Source organism: Astyanax mexicanus, chromosome 5, assembly GCF_023375975.1.
Source record: "Astyanax mexicanus isolate ESR-SI-001 chromosome 5, AstMex3_surface, whole genome shotgun sequence".
Classification (NCBI taxonomy): domain Eukaryota; kingdom Metazoa; phylum Chordata; class Actinopteri; order Characiformes; family Acestrorhamphidae; genus Astyanax; species Astyanax mexicanus.
The window spans coordinates 15,415,084-15,434,220 of NC_064412.1; the positions used below are offsets into that span (position 1 = coordinate 15,415,084).

A 19,137-nucleotide genomic window follows, 5' to 3' on the forward strand; every position below is an offset into this window, starting at 1 on the left:
GTACAACGTATATTTCTGTGTTTTTATCATCAGTACAAAAAAGCTAATTTCTGCCATTGCCCCTGCAGACAGATTTTTAGAGCACTAAGCTAAAGACAGTGTGCAACAATGCCTCATAGCATAACCCTAGGCATTTGATGCTTTTAGTAATCAGGTTAATATCAAAGTAACATGCCTTTTGTGTTCACAGAATAGTTGTTTAAATTTCATACACATTATTATAAATATAGAGGAATGTTACCCATCACTTTAAATAATTGTTTTACATTTTAAAAGTTTTGAAGAGGCAATTTAATATTTAGAACATAACAATTATTAATTTAGCCATTTCCATAAAACAATATCCGGCTATTTAAATGTGACAAAGATTTCCCTGACCACACTGCCATACTGGGATAATTACCCCTTTAAGAAAGTAACCTTTTGACCTCAGTTCTGTTCAAGGAACTGTAGACACTTGCTGTACACAGAATTTAAAAAAATGTCATTCAGCTAACTACAGTCTCCACTCACAGATAACCATTTTTCTTTTGCATTTAAAAAAACATGTATAAACTGTGATGCTAAATGTAATTATGTGGAATTTGCTGATGGTTTGATTAAATCCAGATATGAACATGTTGATCAATGCAGTTGTTTCACTTTTGGGATGGTTTTCTGTTACATCCTATAGGGTATATACGGTGTGACAATGTTTTAACTATAATATAGGTATGTTTAAAGACACAATGTGAACAAAGTCAGTACTAATAAACACAAACAAAATAATCTAATAATTTACACAACCGTTTTTCTCCTTCTTTGTATATTATGTTTTATTGAATGTACAACTTTTATTCTACATACACTGCCTGCCCAAAAAAAAGTCACCACAAAAAAAATGCCTTTAGCTTTAATTGCAGCACACATTCACTGGCATTGCTTCAATAAGCTTCTGCAATGTTACAAGATTTATTTCAATCCAGTGTTGCATAAATTTATTTCCAAGAATTTGCAGCATTGATGATGGTAGAGTCTGACCACTGCACAAAGTCTTCTCCAGCTCATCCCAAAGATTCTCAATGAGGATAAGGTCTCTGGACTCTGTGGTGAACAATCCATGTGTGAAAATGATGATCTCATGCTCCCCGAATCACTCTTTCACAATTCCAGCTCCATGAATCCTGATATATGGCCGTGTCGTCAGGAAAGAAAAAAATCCATTGGTGGAATAACCTGGTCTATATTCAGTATATTCAGGTAGTCAGCTGACCTCATTCTTTCAGCACATACTGTTGCTGAACCCAGACCTGCAGACCAACTGCAGCATCAACACCACATCATTTACTATTTTTAGCCAGGCAGTGTATATATTATACTTTATTATTAGATGCTTTGAAGCATTTCTCCATTATTTATGACATGAAATTTCACATTGTAGGATATGCTGTGGCCATATGTGTTGCCTTTCATGACAGGGCTTTCAGGAATGTTTCTGACAGATTGCAACACTTTGGATTACCCAGAAGAACATACACAAATCCTCAGTAATAGTGCAAACTGTTTAAATAATTCAGGCAGTATATATTAGAATAAAATATTTAGAATAAAAGTTGCACATACAAAAAAAATGAATATACAGATTTATTGCCAAGGTTAAGAATGCCAGAAATTAGTTTATCAGGAGATAATAATGTATGTAACTTCTCATAGACACTGCCTGGCCAAAAAAAAGTCTCTACCTGGATTTAAGTAAGTAAATGATGTGGGGTTGATGCTGCAGTTGGTCAGGTTTAGGTTCAGCAACAGTATGTGCTGAAAGAATGAGGTCAGCTGACTACCTGAATATACTGAATATAGACCAGGTTATTTCATCAATTTATTTTTTCTTCTCTGATGGCACGGGAATATTATCTATTAATATAGATGAAAATGTCAGGATTCATGGTGCTGGAATTGTGAAAGAGTGATTCAAGGAGCATGAGATCATCATTTTCACACATGGATATTCCACCACGGAGTCCAGACCTTAACCTCATTGAGAATCTTTGGCATGTGCTGAATGGAGAAGACTTTGTGCAGATGTCAGACTCTACCATCATCAATACTGCAAGATATTGGAGAAAAATTAATGCAACACGGAATTGAAATAAATCTTGTGACATTGCAGAATCTTATTGAAACAATGCCACAGTGAATGCATGATGCAATCAAAACTAAAGTGTTTTTTTTTATTATTTTTATTGGTGGCAACTTTTTTTTGGGCCAGGCAATGTATTACTTTTACTATTACTATTTTACAATTGAATTACTATTAATTTAATTAATATTCAACAATACCATCAGCAATGTTTATGTCCAATATCAAAGTCCAATCTTTTTTTATTATACAGGCTTTTTATTTTAGATTTTTATTAATTCGTTTTTTTTACAGCTATGCTATAAAGAGGTGAGAGTCACTTTCCTGTGTTGATATAAACAGACTCGGGCATGTCTGACCTGCCTCTGTGGTGGTGGATATTTTTGTAGCGGTTTCCGCTGGGACTCCAACCCCACCCAAGCTCACAGAACACTGTGAATATTTTTCTAATTAGAGGAGAATCAGGGGGCACGTAACCTCTGCAGAATTCATCCTCTGCTCTGTTCATTTTTCCTGTAGAAGAATGAGGGAGATATAAATACCTTTACAGTGGTAATCACTCACCCGGCAGTGTAGTAAAAATGTATATGCTGCAGTGAGTTTCATACTTTCAGTAACACTGTCAAATAAAATGGGATGGTAGTGTATAAAATAAGGTCATATAATTTGTGCAATGACTCTGGCAGTCACTCAACACACAAAAATATTGATGCTATTATTATTAATCCACTGAGGATTATTTTCACTGAGGTTTTCCATAAATAATATGACTAATAGTGTAAAAATGATCTACGGTATGTGCTAAATTAAGAGTAATGTGCAGGTTTTATTTTGAGTGTGGTATTGAATTTTACGGGGATTTTATGATGTAAATCTGCAAGCACTGTGTATGTGAAGGGAGTCGTTTAACATCTAGAAAGAATATCAGTTATCTAATGTAAACATTGTAATGGAGTCTAATTTACACTCACAGTCATACATTTGTAAAATGGCAGCTTGCTAATAAATTTAAAGGATATCAGAACTGCAAAATGTAGTAATTAATTTAAGAGTATATAAGTTTATCCATAATATTTTGAGTACACTAAAATCATAATACTTTTTTAAGCATTTAAATTAAATATATAAAAACATTTTCAAATATTATCAAAGATTTACAAGGAAAACTTAGTCTAAAAACTAACTTAGTCTCACCAAAAAGCCACTAAACCCTAAACCATATTTTTGTTTTATTAATAGCTGAAATGTGTTCCTTTGTTTAATTTTTTTATAAACTTTTCCTAACCTTTAAAAAACGCTATTATTGTGGTAATTTCCGCCTCTGCATCGCCCTCACAGATTCAACTGTGCTATAGGTGTAAGTGATGTGTCCATGTGTATGCAGACACATCACAATATTCAAATCAGTCAATCAATAATACTGGCCCCCTGCTGACATACAACCTTCTGCATCTCACCGCTATCAGAGGCACACTGCTGCTGCTCCAGCTCAGCCAATCAGCTCTCGCTCCTGCCTTGTCTCTAAACCCATACATCACCCAATACCCCTCCCAAACTCCATCTCCCATTTTTAAGGCTTTTTCAAATTTGAGCTGAGGGTGGAGTCAGCAAAAATCAGGGGGTTTAGTGCCCAGGCCTTTTATGTTTTTAGTTGGCTTAATTTTCATTCTGTAAAATGTACATTATACATTCACAAAATAAAACAAAAATACAATTAGTTGGTCCAATAATATATTTTGTGTTAATAAACCATGGTCTTTAGAGTAAGTATTATTCAATTATCCCTCAAATTACTCTTATTTAAAATATTTCTATACGCCAACAATACAGGATTGTGTTAATGCAAGAGTGTTTAGCTATATTTACTATTACATACATGTGTACTGAAAAGAAGGCAGTCCTAGGGGTATGACTACACACTGATGGTAAGTGAGAAGTGAGGAGCCACACCCAATATGGAAATTAATGTTCGCAGGGGCCAATGGGAAATTTGAAGTTTCATTTAAAAGAATTGTAAACTAACTTTATATATTACTAAAACAGCACAACTAACTGACAATGTAAGAGAAATGATTAAATCCAACATCAGGTGAAGATCACTGTAGAATTGCTCTATAGACTCTGATTAAATACGGAGTAAAAATGAGCATGTGTAGGTTAGTTGGCCTGGCATCAACTAGGGTTCGACTACAATGTACTGTTTGTAGAGTTTGCCAACACAAGCCAACTTTTAAACAAACAAATACTAATGAAGTTACTTTAATATAGTTAAACATTCCTGTAAGTAGAGCAATTTCAAATTATTATTGTATATATTTTTTTTACAGTGTATGAACATCCTTTGAGAGATTGTGGGCCCTATCGTACCCCCTGCGCAAGGCGTCGCAAAGCTCGTTCTTATCTTACACACCAGCAACAGTCTATATAACATTGCTGTTCTCTCAAATGAGCTGCTGGTGTACTTTCACAGCATGAACGCGCTGGTCAGTATCCTCTGCTGAGACGCACAATGAATGCGCTGTTAAGATACGAACCCGCCAAAGTCTGAACGTACCTGCATCTTAAAGGCAATGATGACTGGCACACTGACTGGTTTATTTCACGTTACACCCAAAACACCCCATGATTAATTAAGAGAATTAGTTCATGCCTTTTGCGCATTTTCAGCTGTGCAAGGCTTATTTTTTGTCACACTGACATGTCTTAAATCAGGGGTCTGCAATAGGCGGAGCAAAAAAAGCAAAAAAAGCTTCTCTGGGGCGCATTTGTTTACAATTCTCCCCTGTCTCTCTCTGTTGCACTCTGTTGCGTGACTTTAGTTTCAGCCCGTTCTCATTTTTTCATCCGTTCTTGGGCTTCCTATCTCCCTATAAGGCCTTTTTTTCCCGGTCGTGTCCCAATTCACTAACGGGGGCAGTGATAGTGTATTGTACCGTGACCCTGACGACACAAGTTTGATCCCGTGTGAGGATCTGAGTGTTTATTTATTTCTTTTTTCCTTTCTTCTTGGGTTTATCTGCTTTGAATTCAACTGTTCTGCAATTGGGTTCAACAACCCTCTGGGCTGGAGAGCTACTAGTCTGTAGCACCCCATCCCATTACACTTCATTTTTTAAAACATTCTTTTTTTTTGTGGCCTGACACGTAATGGCTTGGAAAATATCTGGCCCACGGCCAAACTTATATGCCGACCCCTGTCCTAAATCAAGCTGCATGAACTCCAATTGACCGTTATGCTATAGATTACTAAAATATGGTCCTTAATGTTTTCTATTATTGTTACAGACTGTTATTTGTGATATAAGGTGACTGAAAGTTCTTTAAGTTAACACTTGCTGCATCATTGTCAACAGTTTCAATGTAAATGTCAGAACAAAGCTGTTCAGAAAAGAGAATTTGTACCGACAAGATGCAAGTAAAATAACGAGCAAGAAAAATATGGTGGTTTGATTCATTCATAAAGGTGCTGCTGACAGAATCATGTCCAACACCGCTGTACATTTCACAGCGTACATTCTGAACGCTCCACAGAACTGAGAGGGATATGATTACACCATTCAGGTTACAGCAGTGAAATGGCATTTCATTCTGCTAAATGTCAAGCACAGCCTCAAAATCAGACACACTTTCATGAGAATGAGTGGCATGCAGAATTACTGGAATCTTCTGCTGATAAAAGAGCTTTATAGTCCAAATGTTTTACATCAGTCTGAAGGAAAGGAGACAGTTTTTGGTATTTCAGTTTAAAAGAAACACGTAAAACACAAGAGGTTTAAGAGGTCACATAAGAACACCAAACATTACAGCCAAGTTATAAAAAATATACATTATATACAGATGAGTTGTGATATGCAAATAGCTGACCATAACTGGCCTGGAAATACCTTATGTGTTCTCGGATTCCTTGTATCTTTGACGACATTGCCCTTCATATTGTTCTATGATAATGAATTTCTCCTAATTTTCCTTGACTTCATTGCATTGAAGTTTTCGTTCCACATCCTGTAAATGTTTGGGAGATATATTTTTAAGATACAAAGTTTTATATATATATAATGTCTCAAATGTGCATACTTGGAATAAAATGGCATAAATAACTTTAACAGTCTATTTTTGTGCCGTATGTAAATAAAAGGAGTATGCAATCATTTGCATGCCACTCCATTTTTAAGATATCGCAACAACTATTATTTTAATAGAGGTGCTTTTACTGTTTTCACCTGGAATGGAACATACAGCTCTGGTAAAAAATAAGATACTGAATTAGTTTTTCTGATTTCGCTATTTATAGGTATATATTTGAGTAAAATGAACATGGTTGTTTTATTCTATAAACTACAAACAACAAATTCCAAATAAAAATATTGTCATTTAGAGCATTTATTTGCAGAAAATGAGAAATAGCTGATTTTTTTTTACGGTTTTCATGCATCTTGGCATCATGTTCTCCTCCACAAGTCTTACACACTGCTTTTGGATAACTTTATGCCACTCCTGGTTCAAAAATTCAAGCAGTTCAGCTTTGTTTGATGGCTTGTGATCCTCCATCTTTCTCTTGGTTATATTTCAGAAGTTTTCAATTTGGTAAAATCAAAGAAACTCATCATTTTGATCATCAATTGATCATGTTCTGGTACTGTATGTTTAAACAGAACTCAAAACTCTTTTACTGTTTTTGTGGTATCTGAAAACATCTGAATTTTAGATGTGAATAATCATTTCAGGTTTTATGCATTTTACATGAAATGAAGAAAAAAAAATCTCAAATGGGTCTCATGTTTTTACGTATAAAGTTCATGTGTTTTGTTATGACATGTTTTTTTTTTTTGTCTTCACATGTGAAACATATGCATACATATGAACTTTTGGTAAAAAAATGGGCCCTTTAAAAAGAGAAACAGACTTATATCTCTAAAAGAACTACACTAAGTGATGCTCCCCGTCCACCCTAACGAATTACCCAACCCAGACTGCTTGAGTCCTGATTTAAACAGATGATAATGATGTAACAGTAGAGTTTTCACTGTCTGTTTTTGGAAGATGATGCCAGTCAGAAAGCATGGGCATGCAGAGCCAAATGGATTATAATTGTGCTATATGATACTCATAGCTTCCTCTAGTGACCAATGTAATCTCCTTTCGTTGATACCAGCAAAATAATATATATTTACACTGTTTACATTTTTCTATTTAGAGAAAATAATTATTTTTATTTTATTCAGAAAATCTACAAAGTGTAACATGATTGTATCCAGGTGCTAACTCGTTAAACCAGCGGTTCTCACACTGTGGTAAATGTACCACTGGTGGTAAGCAAAGCAACATAGTTGCAGCTTTTAAAAAACATGAATAAGAATATAAATAAAATCTAAAAATGTTTATATTCAGTATTATATTCAGTACAAGCTTTTTTTTTTTATGTAATTCCACACTTTTTTCCCCTCAGTTTCATGAGCCCTACAATATAACCATGTGGTACTTTACAATTCCCAATAGCTTCTCTATTAGGATTCATAGCTGAATAACTAAAGGGAAGCCATAAAGACACGGTAGTTCACTTTACTGTCTGTTCCTCCTGATATTTCCTTCTGTCTTAAGTTTTCTGAGATTTCTCAGCAGACATCATTTATTGGCCAGTAGCAATAATCAATCATTATTGGGACAAGGCCTACACAGGAGGCCCATATAGGTGTTAATTTGGTAATAGTTGGTTTAGTTTGATCATAAGTGGAATGTGATTCAAAATCACTGTTTGTTATTCATTAAATAAACTAGAAAATGATTCATGCTGTCGAATGATGAAAAAAATGAACTACATTAATCACAAACTTTAAATGTATTTAATTGATATTTAAATGTTAAAGAGAATAATCAATGTAAAATGATCATAATGGGATTGTATTTTTATCTCACATCTGTTGGTTCACTCTCTGCTACAGGCCAGAACCAACCTCTGACACTGAACAATTGTCAAAGAACTCCAGTTCCCAGCATGCCCTGGACCCCCACTCCTCAAATTGCATGACTGGTCACATGACACTTCCCAGATCACCACAATCACCTGATTATTGCCTTCACCTGTTTTCAGTACTATATACTAGTATATACCCTTGCACTTCACTTACACTGAGTATTAGATTTGGTTCCGTCTGTCTATACTAAGCGTTTATCTAGCTCATTCTTTAGTTTATTCTGTGAAATTCCAATCTCATTTTTGCCTTTGCCTTTAATACTGCCTTGCCGTGTTTTGATCCTGCCAGTTTTTGATCATATTTTTGGATAACCCCTATATTTTGCTAATTAAACTCACTTTTTTATTATTCGCAGCTGTCTTATCCTGCCTCTCCTGTCTTGGCTCATTTGTGACATTATAATCAAATAGGTTTGTTTGATTGTATGTTTTTAAGTTTAAACATAGATTTGTCCTTTGTAATCTGTGTTTATTTAAGTACCAGTTAAATTCTACTGTTAAGTGGATTTTTTTTCAGCAATGGAAGGAACACAGAGAAGAGGGGAGTATATGACAGTGAGTGTTAGATAGTTAGATAGATAGAGATTTAATCCAAATTCCAAGATAAATAACAAATATTCTACCTTCTGAACAGTAGTGATGCTGTGGTAACATCAGGAAACACAACTGCAAATATATGTTACTGGGCTCAGTAAAAAAAAATATAATTACAGGAGGAAGGGCCAAGGACCAAACCCTTGTGTGGTGTTCATATTTTTGTTACTCGTTTATTTTGATACTTGTATTTAATTCAGCGAAATTAAGCAATTTTACATTAAAATGCTTTACACATGCTTGCTTCACCTAAATTGCAATCAATATAAACAGCTTACATGGTTAATATTTGCCCTTTACCTTTCTTATGTTACATTTCTTTCAAAAAGTGCTACTCTTTTTTTATTAGTTTTTTAATAAAATGTAAAAGAAAATGAATTAAACTCAAGATATGAGTAGAGCCCTTGGCCAAACATACTGTATGTAATATAAATGTGTAACAGGGGTAGCGGGGGGTGTACAGTGTGTGTTTATCGAAAATGTGTTTTGATATATGTTTTTCACAAAAAATTAGCCAATGCCTATGAGTTTGAGTTAGAAAAAAATATTTTTTTAGTTTCATTTGATGAAAAATGAAAACGGGTCCCACAGACCCGAACACCACACAAGGGTTAAGAAAAAAAATAGCATGTGTGTTATGTCTTTAACCATGACACCACAAAAATAATACATTTTTATAATTATTTAATTATAATTATATAATATTATTTTAAAGGTGCAGTGACTGGGTAAAGTTACTTTTTTTTTTTTTTTTACTCTCCGCAGATCATTTTCAGACCTGGGCGTCCTAACAGCATAACCAAGAGTGTCACTACAGAGTGGAAATTCATGCCACCTTGCAACTCCTGCCTGGGTGACCCCGCAGTAAAGTGTGAAATTTGACACAGGCCCTGCACTCTTCTTTAAGTGATGCCTTTACAAAGTGTACACATGATCTGTAGCAAAGAGCTGGGGAGGGTAACAAGGCTTCAGAGAGAAAGAGAGAGAGAGAGAGAGAGAGAGAGAGAGAGAGACAGGGGGACCCACTTTACTGGAAGCCAGTCTGGAGCAGCTGTCCTCTAGCATTCCAAAAGTGTCGTCAGATCAGCGCCGGGAGGTTCAGGGACAACTGCAGAAGCGTTTGCGCTCTCTTTATGTTCAGCCCCTCACTGAGCGTCACTCTGATCCCCACACCCGGACCCTTCCTCGCCTCTCCACTCCGCTCCCATTCCGGCCAGCGCTGGGCCCAGGGCTCCAACCATGGCAGATCAGTATAACACCAACGAGGAGAAGATCCTGAAGGACAGACACGCCAAAGAGATCGACCTGATCAACAGGGACCCCAAGCAGATCAATGAAGATGTCGTGAAGGTATGTAAGGGGCTCCTGAGGCACCACCCAGTTTAATGAAGTGTGTTCTGAAGAGCTGACTGTGGAACAGTGGGGCCTAATTCATTATAACCTTTTCAAGAACACCTGTTTTTTGAGGTTAACCTTATTAAAAATAGGGTTACACTCTACAGAATAGAAAAACCATCCAAATATTAACCATATATTTACTATTTCTCAGTTAGTAAGCTCTTACAGCTCTTATACTCAAATGTATTAGTATTTTACTATTCAGCTAAAAGTTTTTGGACCCCAGAAGTGCGTGAACACTGTTCTATTACCTTATAGTGTGTGCATTACACCATACTACAGCCTAACCTCTACACTGTAAACCCATACGTTGTCTAAACTCAAATTATTTAAGTCTGTTTTACATAAAATTTGATATTTCTAAACAATACTCAACTCCTTATTGAGTTTGTTAAACATTTGCAGTCACATTTACATTCAAAGATCTTTGAGTTTTATAACAACTGAGTTTAGTCTGTTGTCATTGGCAGCTTCTTTTCCATTGGCTTCTGTCACAATTATTTGCATACTGGGTGTGTCCAACAGTTTCTGACAGACACTCACCATCAGTGTGTAGTGATTCCCCCTGGGCTACCTTAGAAATAAATTCTAAAAAAAGTTCCCCTTTAGTTGTAATAACTTGATGTTTTAATTTATGCTAACTCAAGTTTTCATTCCCCATTACTTAAAAAAAATTGAGCAAACCGGCTGCCTTAAAAAAGTTAAATAAACTCAACTCATCTGGTCTTACAGTATGACAAAAATAAAAAGGTTAAATCAAGTTACACTTTAGTTGTAATAACTTGATGTTCTAAGTTATGCTAACTTAAGTTTTTATTACCCATTACTTAACTTTTTTAAGGCAACCGGTTTCCTCCCATTTTTAAAGTAAATTCAACTGATCGGGGGTTACAGTGTACAGCCACTTAGCAGCTTATAGACTTTAATTTTTTTAACAGAAACTTCCCAACTTAAAGTTTGTTCACAAAGTTTTTCTTTCTATATTTTGTTACTATTGCACATTATTTTGATTTAGATGCATTAGTGAATAAAACTGTCTAAATAATTCTAAATCAAGCTTATTTCAGTTTAATAATTTTTTTTTTAAAGTTGTCCAAATGTTACAAAAAGAGAAAACTGACTACTGGTTGATAAATGGTTGTTTAGAACATGGGCTTGGTTGTTCATTAATGATCCTTGGTTGAACCATGTCAGTACATCAGATATGCGAGAGTAAAGCACATTTGTAGACTATTTTTTTACGAATCTCCACAGAATATGATGGTATAAAAAGTCTATACCAGTCTAAGAAAGTTTTTTTTTCTCCTGAGATCGTATATTCAATCCAAAAACCAGGTGAATTAATGGCAGTCTCTTGTTTCGTAAGGCATTCAAGACTTCCAATGTGTTGCCATATCTTCCATACTTCCTGCTAATAAACTAATAAACTAAAGCCCCTCCAACGAATAACCATAAATCGACCATTAAAACATGCACCCTAATTTTTTTTTTTATTTAGACTTATATTTCTTTAACCATGAAGGCACTAAAGATACACTAGCTTACAATAGTAAATTAAGTAAGTAAGTAAATAACTGATTGTAATGCTCAATATATGGTTCTTCATTGGAAGGGCTCAAATGAGTTTCATTGATGATTCTTATATTATGACACATTATGAGGGTTCTGATGTATTGGTTGCCAAGTGCTGCTTGGAGACAGCTCTGTTTGCATGTAGCGTGCATGGCTCCATGTCCTGCTGCTGCAAGGCATGACCCAAAAATAGCCCCCATGCATACTTCTGCCAGGCCAGGCTACACGGCTATTATTTATGGACTGGGTATAAGGGCGTGTCAGCTAGATCAAGAGGTAGTTTTAGTTCTGTTGATATCTACAGCGAATTTTCTGCAGGTTCCCAGACAGGGATTAAGCCTAGTCATGATCAACCTATGTTGAATTAAGATTTTCTAATGAAGGGATGAAATATAGTGTAAGAATAGGCTTAATCTCTGTTCGGGATAATTTCCTCCTGGTTTAAACAGAGTCTATAGCATGCAACATGTACTGTGTGTATGTGCATGTTAATGAAGAACACTACCTACAGTACTTGATAGGAAGCTACATTAAGTAGTAGTAGATAGTTTCCCAGACAGGGATTAAGCCAAGTCTTGGACTACACCCTATTTTGAATAGAGAGAGAAAATATAGACCTCATCCATGTCTGGGAAAGTTAATATTGGAGCTGAATGACTCATGCGTTATGCATGGTATGTACTCATGTTGATAGCAACCCCAATGTGGTGCATTTCTGTGTGTGTAGCATTCATACACTGCATTCATACATTTCCCTGCACTTGATGCAGTATTCTAGTCAGGAAATAATTGGACACAGTGTGAATTCTATTACCTCCGACACATTCCCTCAAGAAAGTCAATGGCAAGACAGAATCTCATTAACCGCGCTTCTAAAAAGACTCAAAGATTTTCCTTTTGCTGTTGTTAAAGAAAACAAAGATGTCTAAAAAGCTATTTTTACAGAGACATGCTTTGTTCTTATTTTCTGAATTAAAAAAAAGGATCAATGAATAATCAATTAAATGTGTCTTTCAAAGACTTGTTCCTAAGGCAGTAAATTCACGATCTGTAAAATACAAAGTGATGGCTCAATAGTTATTCCCCTGGGTTATAAATCACAGGTTCGTTGGTTCAATGCCCTTTGTTAACAAAGCTACAAATGTTAAACTCAAAAGCCAAGTCTTTAACCCTCTCTGCTCTGGGGGTATTGTAGGATTTATGACCCTTTAGATTTCTAAGATTAGATATATCAAAAGAGGAATTTAGTTCCATTTTTTAGCTCTGGAAAAAGTAAGAGACCACCTTTTTACGAGATTCTTTGATTTTACCAAATTCAAAACTTCTGGAACATTATCAAGAGGAAGATGGATGATCACAAGCCATCAAACCAAGTTGAACTGATTGAAATTTTGCACCAGGAGCGGCATAAAGTTCTCCAAAAGCAGTGTGTAAGACTGGTGGAGGAGAACATGCCAAGATGCAAGAAAACTGTGATTAAGAACTAGGGTTATTCCACCAAATATTGATTTATTTCTGAACTCTTAAAACTTGAATATGAATATGAAATTGTTTTCTTTGCATTATTTAAGAGTCTGAAAGCTCTGCATCTTTTTTGTTATTTCAGCCATTTCTCATTTTCAGCAAAGAACTGCTCTAAATGACAATAATTTTATTTGGAATTTGGGAGAAATGTTGTCTGCAGTTTATAAAACAACAATATTCATTTTACTCAAAACATAAACCTATAAATAGCTAAATCAGAAACTGAAGTGCTCTCTTATTTTTTTTCCAGAGCTGTATATGAAAATTTATGTTATTTGATAATCTTATGAAAAATCAGATTTTCTGATTCATTCTAGCTTGGTATGTGGAATTAGATCTTTAGATCATTTAATTAAAAAGTTGTTTAATGTAAGATACTAAGATACTATAAGGACTAATTATTTAGGTGCTTCTAAATACTGCAGCTCCTAAATATATATCAGTACATTTAACATGTCATATCATATCATAGTCTCTAATCAAAGCCTTTTCCAGCATTTAGTTCATTAAACTCACAGATATGAATTGCTATGTAAAATCCAGAGGCCAGTTTAGCAGCAGATGTCATGTGTTAAATATAGTCAGTGTTTACAGACAGAGTTTAACAGATTTAAAGCTAAATTAGGCTCTAAAAGTCCTTCTTAATGCCTGTGGTATTTCCTATGCACTGGAAGCTAAAAAGCACCAAATCTGAAACGTTAATGAAAGGATTTGGGTATTGAATGTCTTTGTTTGGGGAATTAATCATCACCCATTTAGAGAGTATAAATAGCAGAGTTCCTATGCTGAGAGTCTCCCGCTGAGCTAAATGAGCTACAGCACATCAACAGACTCAGCTGCAGTATGATGATGTTTATCAGTAGCTTACAGTTGCTGTCAGATGTAAAGCCTTAAAAAAATGTGTTTATTTTTTTCTATCTTTGATTCTTTTCTTCTTCAAAAATTCACAGTTTCTAAAGAAACATCACAAACATGTCTATACATGTTTATACAAGGTTATCCAAGGTTTCTCAGTGTGCTGGAACATCCTGTTCTGTGAAGTGCTCAACTTAACACTTTTGACACCTAACTGACTGAATCAGTTTCTCTGATTTTGCTATTTATAGGTATATGCTTGAGAAAAATGAACATTATTGTTTTATTCTATAAACTAAAGACAACATTTCTCCCAAATTCCAAATAGAAATATTGTCATTTAGAGCTTTTATTTGCAGAAAATGAGAAATGACTAAGTTGCACAGCGTTTAGATTTTAAATAATGCAAAGTAAACAAGTTAATATTCAAAATGTTTTAAGAATTTAGAAATCAATATTTGGTGGAATAACTCTGGTTTTTATTTTTTCCAGAGCTGTATATCTTTAAAATCAAATAATCTAAAATGATTTTTTAAATTTTTTTAAATATTGAACATTTATCATTTTGACTTGCTGTTAGATATAATGAAGGTTTGGAAAAGATTCTTATTTAATTTACAGATATTTATTGACCATTGATCAGCTTTGTTTGCTTTCTTGAAGTATTTGGCAAGAGAATAAGTTTTCAATGTTTATTCACAAAATTAACACCATAGGTCAGTGCTAAATTGTGTTGATATTGCACATCTTACTTTTTTAATGTTTGAATAATATACACTTTTTATTCTGCATTTTGCACTTTTAAAAAGACAATAAATTCTATAAAATCAACAATATTTAAAAAAAAGAATCTGAAAAGGTTCTTCCGATTGAAGAATTTTGTGCATTTTCTAGATTGTTGTTGGTTTCATCACATTATTAGACATATTTAAATAGTTGTATGGCAAAATATTTTAATAAATGGCATCAATGTGCTTCTTCTACCATTTCTACAAAGCGGCATTTAATGTCTGGTAGTTCCTGATTACCTGAGCAACAATGGAGCTGCTAATCCTCACTAAAATCATTTACTTTGAATAGAGAATGCACCACAGAGCAGGTTTTAAAAATACTTTTTTAGCATGCTCTATGCTATTACACACTCTCACCAAAAACTTACTGACGACTATCACTTTAATTATATGTTTATCCACATTTAGCCAAAAGTTAAAAAAGCTCTTATACTATTCTAATTTTAGTGACAAAAATAAGTGCTCAGTAGGATTTAGGATGATTATACTTCCTAAGGAATTGGTAATCATGCTAATTCAGCTCATGAAATGCTACTCTGGTAAGCTACTCATTGTAATGCTGTGTAATAATGAACTAGGCCTATATTGTAAAATATAATGGAAAAGAGAAAATATAAATCACTGCCAGATAGATTTTTTACAGGTCTCTGACAAAAGCAAATGTCTATCTACAGAGTTTCACTCTGGAAGCTTGTATATACAGCTTTGGAACAAATGAAGTGACCACTTTAGTTTCTAAATTGCTTTTTCTGATTTTGCTATTTATAGGTTTATGTTTGAGTAAAATGAACATTGTTATTTTATTCTACAAACTACGAACAACATTTTTACCAAATTCCAAATAAAAGTGGTGTCATTTAGAGCATGTATTTGCAGAAAATGAGAAATGGCTGAAATAACAAAAAAGAGATCATATAATGCAAAGAAAACATGTTCATATTCATAAAGTTTTAAAAGTTCAGAAATCACTGTTTGGTGGAATAACCCTGGTTTTAATCACAGTGTTCATGCGTCTTGGCATGTTCTCCTCCACCAGTCTTACACACTGCTTTTGGATAACTTTATGCCACTTCTGGTGCAACAATTCAAGCAGCTCAGCTTGGTTTGATGGCTTGTGATCATCCATCTTTCTCTTGATTTAGTAAAATCAAAGAAACTCTTCATTTTTTAAGTGGTTGATGTTTTTTTCCAGAGCTGTATAAAGATATAGAGTTACCATTATCCCATTTTAATTAATTAAACAGCATTAAAACAGTAAATTAATTTAATTAACCTCCCAGCCCTATAAATCACATAATACTTGATTTACTGTAATCTTATAAACGCTTAGCAGAACTGACTCTATCTGTGATGAGTGCAGTATATGCAGTAAAACTATAAAGCAGTGAAAACTAAATGGTTTTGAACTGTGTGATCATTTCTAGCTGACCTTTAGAGCTGACAGGTCTCATGTCTCCTAATCCATGCTGGTCTGATGATGCTTTCCTAATGTGTTCATTTGTTTTTCTATGGTTTAGGTAGATTTCGAGGACGTGATCGCCGAGCCTGACGGCACACACAGCCTGGACGGAGTGTGGAAAGCCAGCTACACCACCTTCACCGTCTCCAAGTACTGGTGCTACCGCGTGCTGTCGGCCGTCTTCGGCGTCCCCGTGGCCTTGCTGTGGGGCTTCTGCTTCGCCTGCATCTCCTTCTGCCACATCTGGGCCGTCATGCCGTGCATCAAGAGCTACCTGATTGAGACCCAGTGCCTGAGCCGGATCTACTCGCTCTGCATTCACACGTTCTGCGACCCGTTCTTCGAGGCGCTGGGGAAGGTGTTCAGCAGTGTGCGGGTGGCGCTCCGCAAAGAGGTGTAGAGTTGGGGAGAGGAGTCGCTGTTTACAGAAGCCTGGCAGGGAAAAGTGGGATTTTGTTTTGCCTTTGTTTTGTCTTTGTCGAAAAAAGGTCAGGTTTTCGATGGGCGTCAACCTGATCCCCATCACCTTTCTGTGAGCAAAAGCTGGATAGATGTAAGCAACGAAGCGGTGCGGGCTGAATGCTGAACCGGATTGCTTACGTCTATGCAGCGCTTTCGATTCTGTGGCGTGTGGAGAGAGAGAGAGAGAGGGGCTTAGTGGGCAAGTCAGGTTGAGCTGGTCAAGTCTTCAGAGAAATATTTATGAAGGATTTGAGTGCAGACAGACAGGAGAGCGGGTCTTATTCTTTTGTGTGATGAGGCCTTCTCCCTGTGTGCTCAAAAAACGCTTTTATTGAGTGCCACCCGGCTAACGGTATTCATGTGATGTCACAGAAAAGCAACATTATAATAAGGTGAAACTGCTTGTTGAATAACAAATGTTCTGTACTCCTGAATTTCACACCTTTAAAAATAAAGATAAAGGTGCTTTGAACAGTTCTTTTGTTCTTTGTTTGAATGAGTCTAAACAGCCTTTTAAAAAGCCTTCAGAATGAAGTTCTTAAGTTCTTAACCCATTTAAACACCTATATTTAATGGTTCTTTATTAAACCATATGGAAAAAAATAATAGTTAATCTTGGGCATCAATGAAAGAACCATTTGAAGCACCTTTATTAATTTTTTTTAAAGAGTGTAGATGTATACGTCCATATATAAGTCCAAGATTTGTCTTGATTTGTGTTTTTCTTTATCACCATGATCATGTCTCATGTATACTGTGCACAAAATAAATATGTTTTAAGACGGACTGAAGGGTTCTACTCTTTATATATATAAAAATAAAATACGTTAAATATGTTAATTGTTCACTGTTGAAGTTTCAGTTTTATATATATATATATATAAAATCATTAATAATTGCTCTCCCATCCAGCATTTCCATGTTTACTCATGTCAAAATCAACATCAATATTTATATTTTTTATGTTTTACTCTTTAACATTTATTAAACTATAAATTATGTTTTCTTTCATTATATCACATTGTATGCTCCTAAAATGCTTTTTTTAAAGCTTAGTAAATATTATAGTTCTATATGGAACCATTAACACTCAACACTCGATCACATTTGAAGTAAGACTCAACAATACAACTTTACAAACTCTACTTTCTAGTTTGTTGTTGTATTTGTTTTGTATTTAAACACATATTATTTAAATGTTTGTATATTTAAAGTGTCTTATGATACAATCTTATTAGTGATCATATTTATAAAACAACATTCCAGATAGATTCCAAGTAGTATTTTGTTAACCTTTCCACAACCCTTTAAACTTTCAGCATTAAAAAATACAACTAACATTGTTTTAACCACATTTCAACACTGAAGCATTGGTCATGTGCCAGCTGGAGTCCCAGTAGAGTAAACACATGAGATTACATGGCCTAAAAACTATGTTTTGCCTCATGATAGAAAAAAACCCCAAAAACAACAACTATATATCACGGACTATAGCTGTCATTCTGAATTCTCATGCATTGAGTCATAACCATAATATTTTTCTAATTCAAATAAATACAATAATACTTTACTGGAGAAACAGATCTGATCGTGCAGAAGAACCTTGTGCTGAGACATCTGATCTCTGACATTAGGAAATTGATTATTCACAGTGCCGGCTACAATTTTTCCCGGTTGATTACGAGTACACTTACTACGGTAAGCATCATTTCTGAGCTCATGCTTTTGAGGTTTATCTGTTAATTATCAGGATCTCCCTGGGTAACAGATGATTATATGTTGAAGGCAATGTGAGAAGGGCAAAGAGGAAAGCAGAACTCTGGAGATGTTATATCCATGAGAGCAGCTGAGTGTGGTTTTATTTCTAGTGTTTGTTTTTTTCGAAACACAGCAGGCTAGCTAGTCTCATGGACGTCTAGTTGGGTTTTTAGGCCAAGAGAGCATAATCCTGATTCTGAAGCTCTTCTGCCCGGCAGAGTGTAGATATGACTCTAATCTAATACAGAGTTTAGATGTTAATCTAATCTAATCTAATACAGAATTTAGGTATAACTCTAATCTAATCTAATACAGAGTTTAGGTATGAATATTCTGAGATAATACAGCGTTTAGGTATGACTCTAATCTAAAACAATACAGAATTTAGGTATCTAATCTAATCTAATACAGAGTTTAGGTATAATTCTAATCTAAGTTAATAAAGAGTTTAGGTATGATTTTAATCTAATGTAATACAAAGTTTAGATATGACTCTAATCTAATCTAATACAGAGTTTAGGTATGAATATTCTAAGATAATACAGAGTTTAGGTATGAATATTCTAAGATAATACAGAGTTTAGGTATGAATATTCTAAGATAATACAGAGTTTAGGTAGGACTCAAATCTATT

The 19,137-nt window shown here is 34.8% G+C and overlaps 1 protein-coding gene across 1 annotated transcript; it reads left to right on the forward strand.

Annotated features, from left to right (window-relative positions):
* The first annotated feature begins 9,661 nt into the window (after positions 1–9,661).
* Positions 9,662–17,531, forward strand: cav3 (caveolin 3). The gene is made up of 2 exons (XM_007253265.4): positions 9,662–10,034; positions 16,342–17,531. Exons 1-2 carry the CDS (start codon positions 9,924–9,926, stop codon positions 16,681–16,683), a joined length of 453 nt encoding a protein of 150 aa, XP_007253327.2. The 5' UTR covers positions 9,662–9,923; the 3' UTR covers positions 16,684–17,531.
* The last annotated feature ends 1,606 nt before the right edge of the window (positions 17,532–19,137 follow it).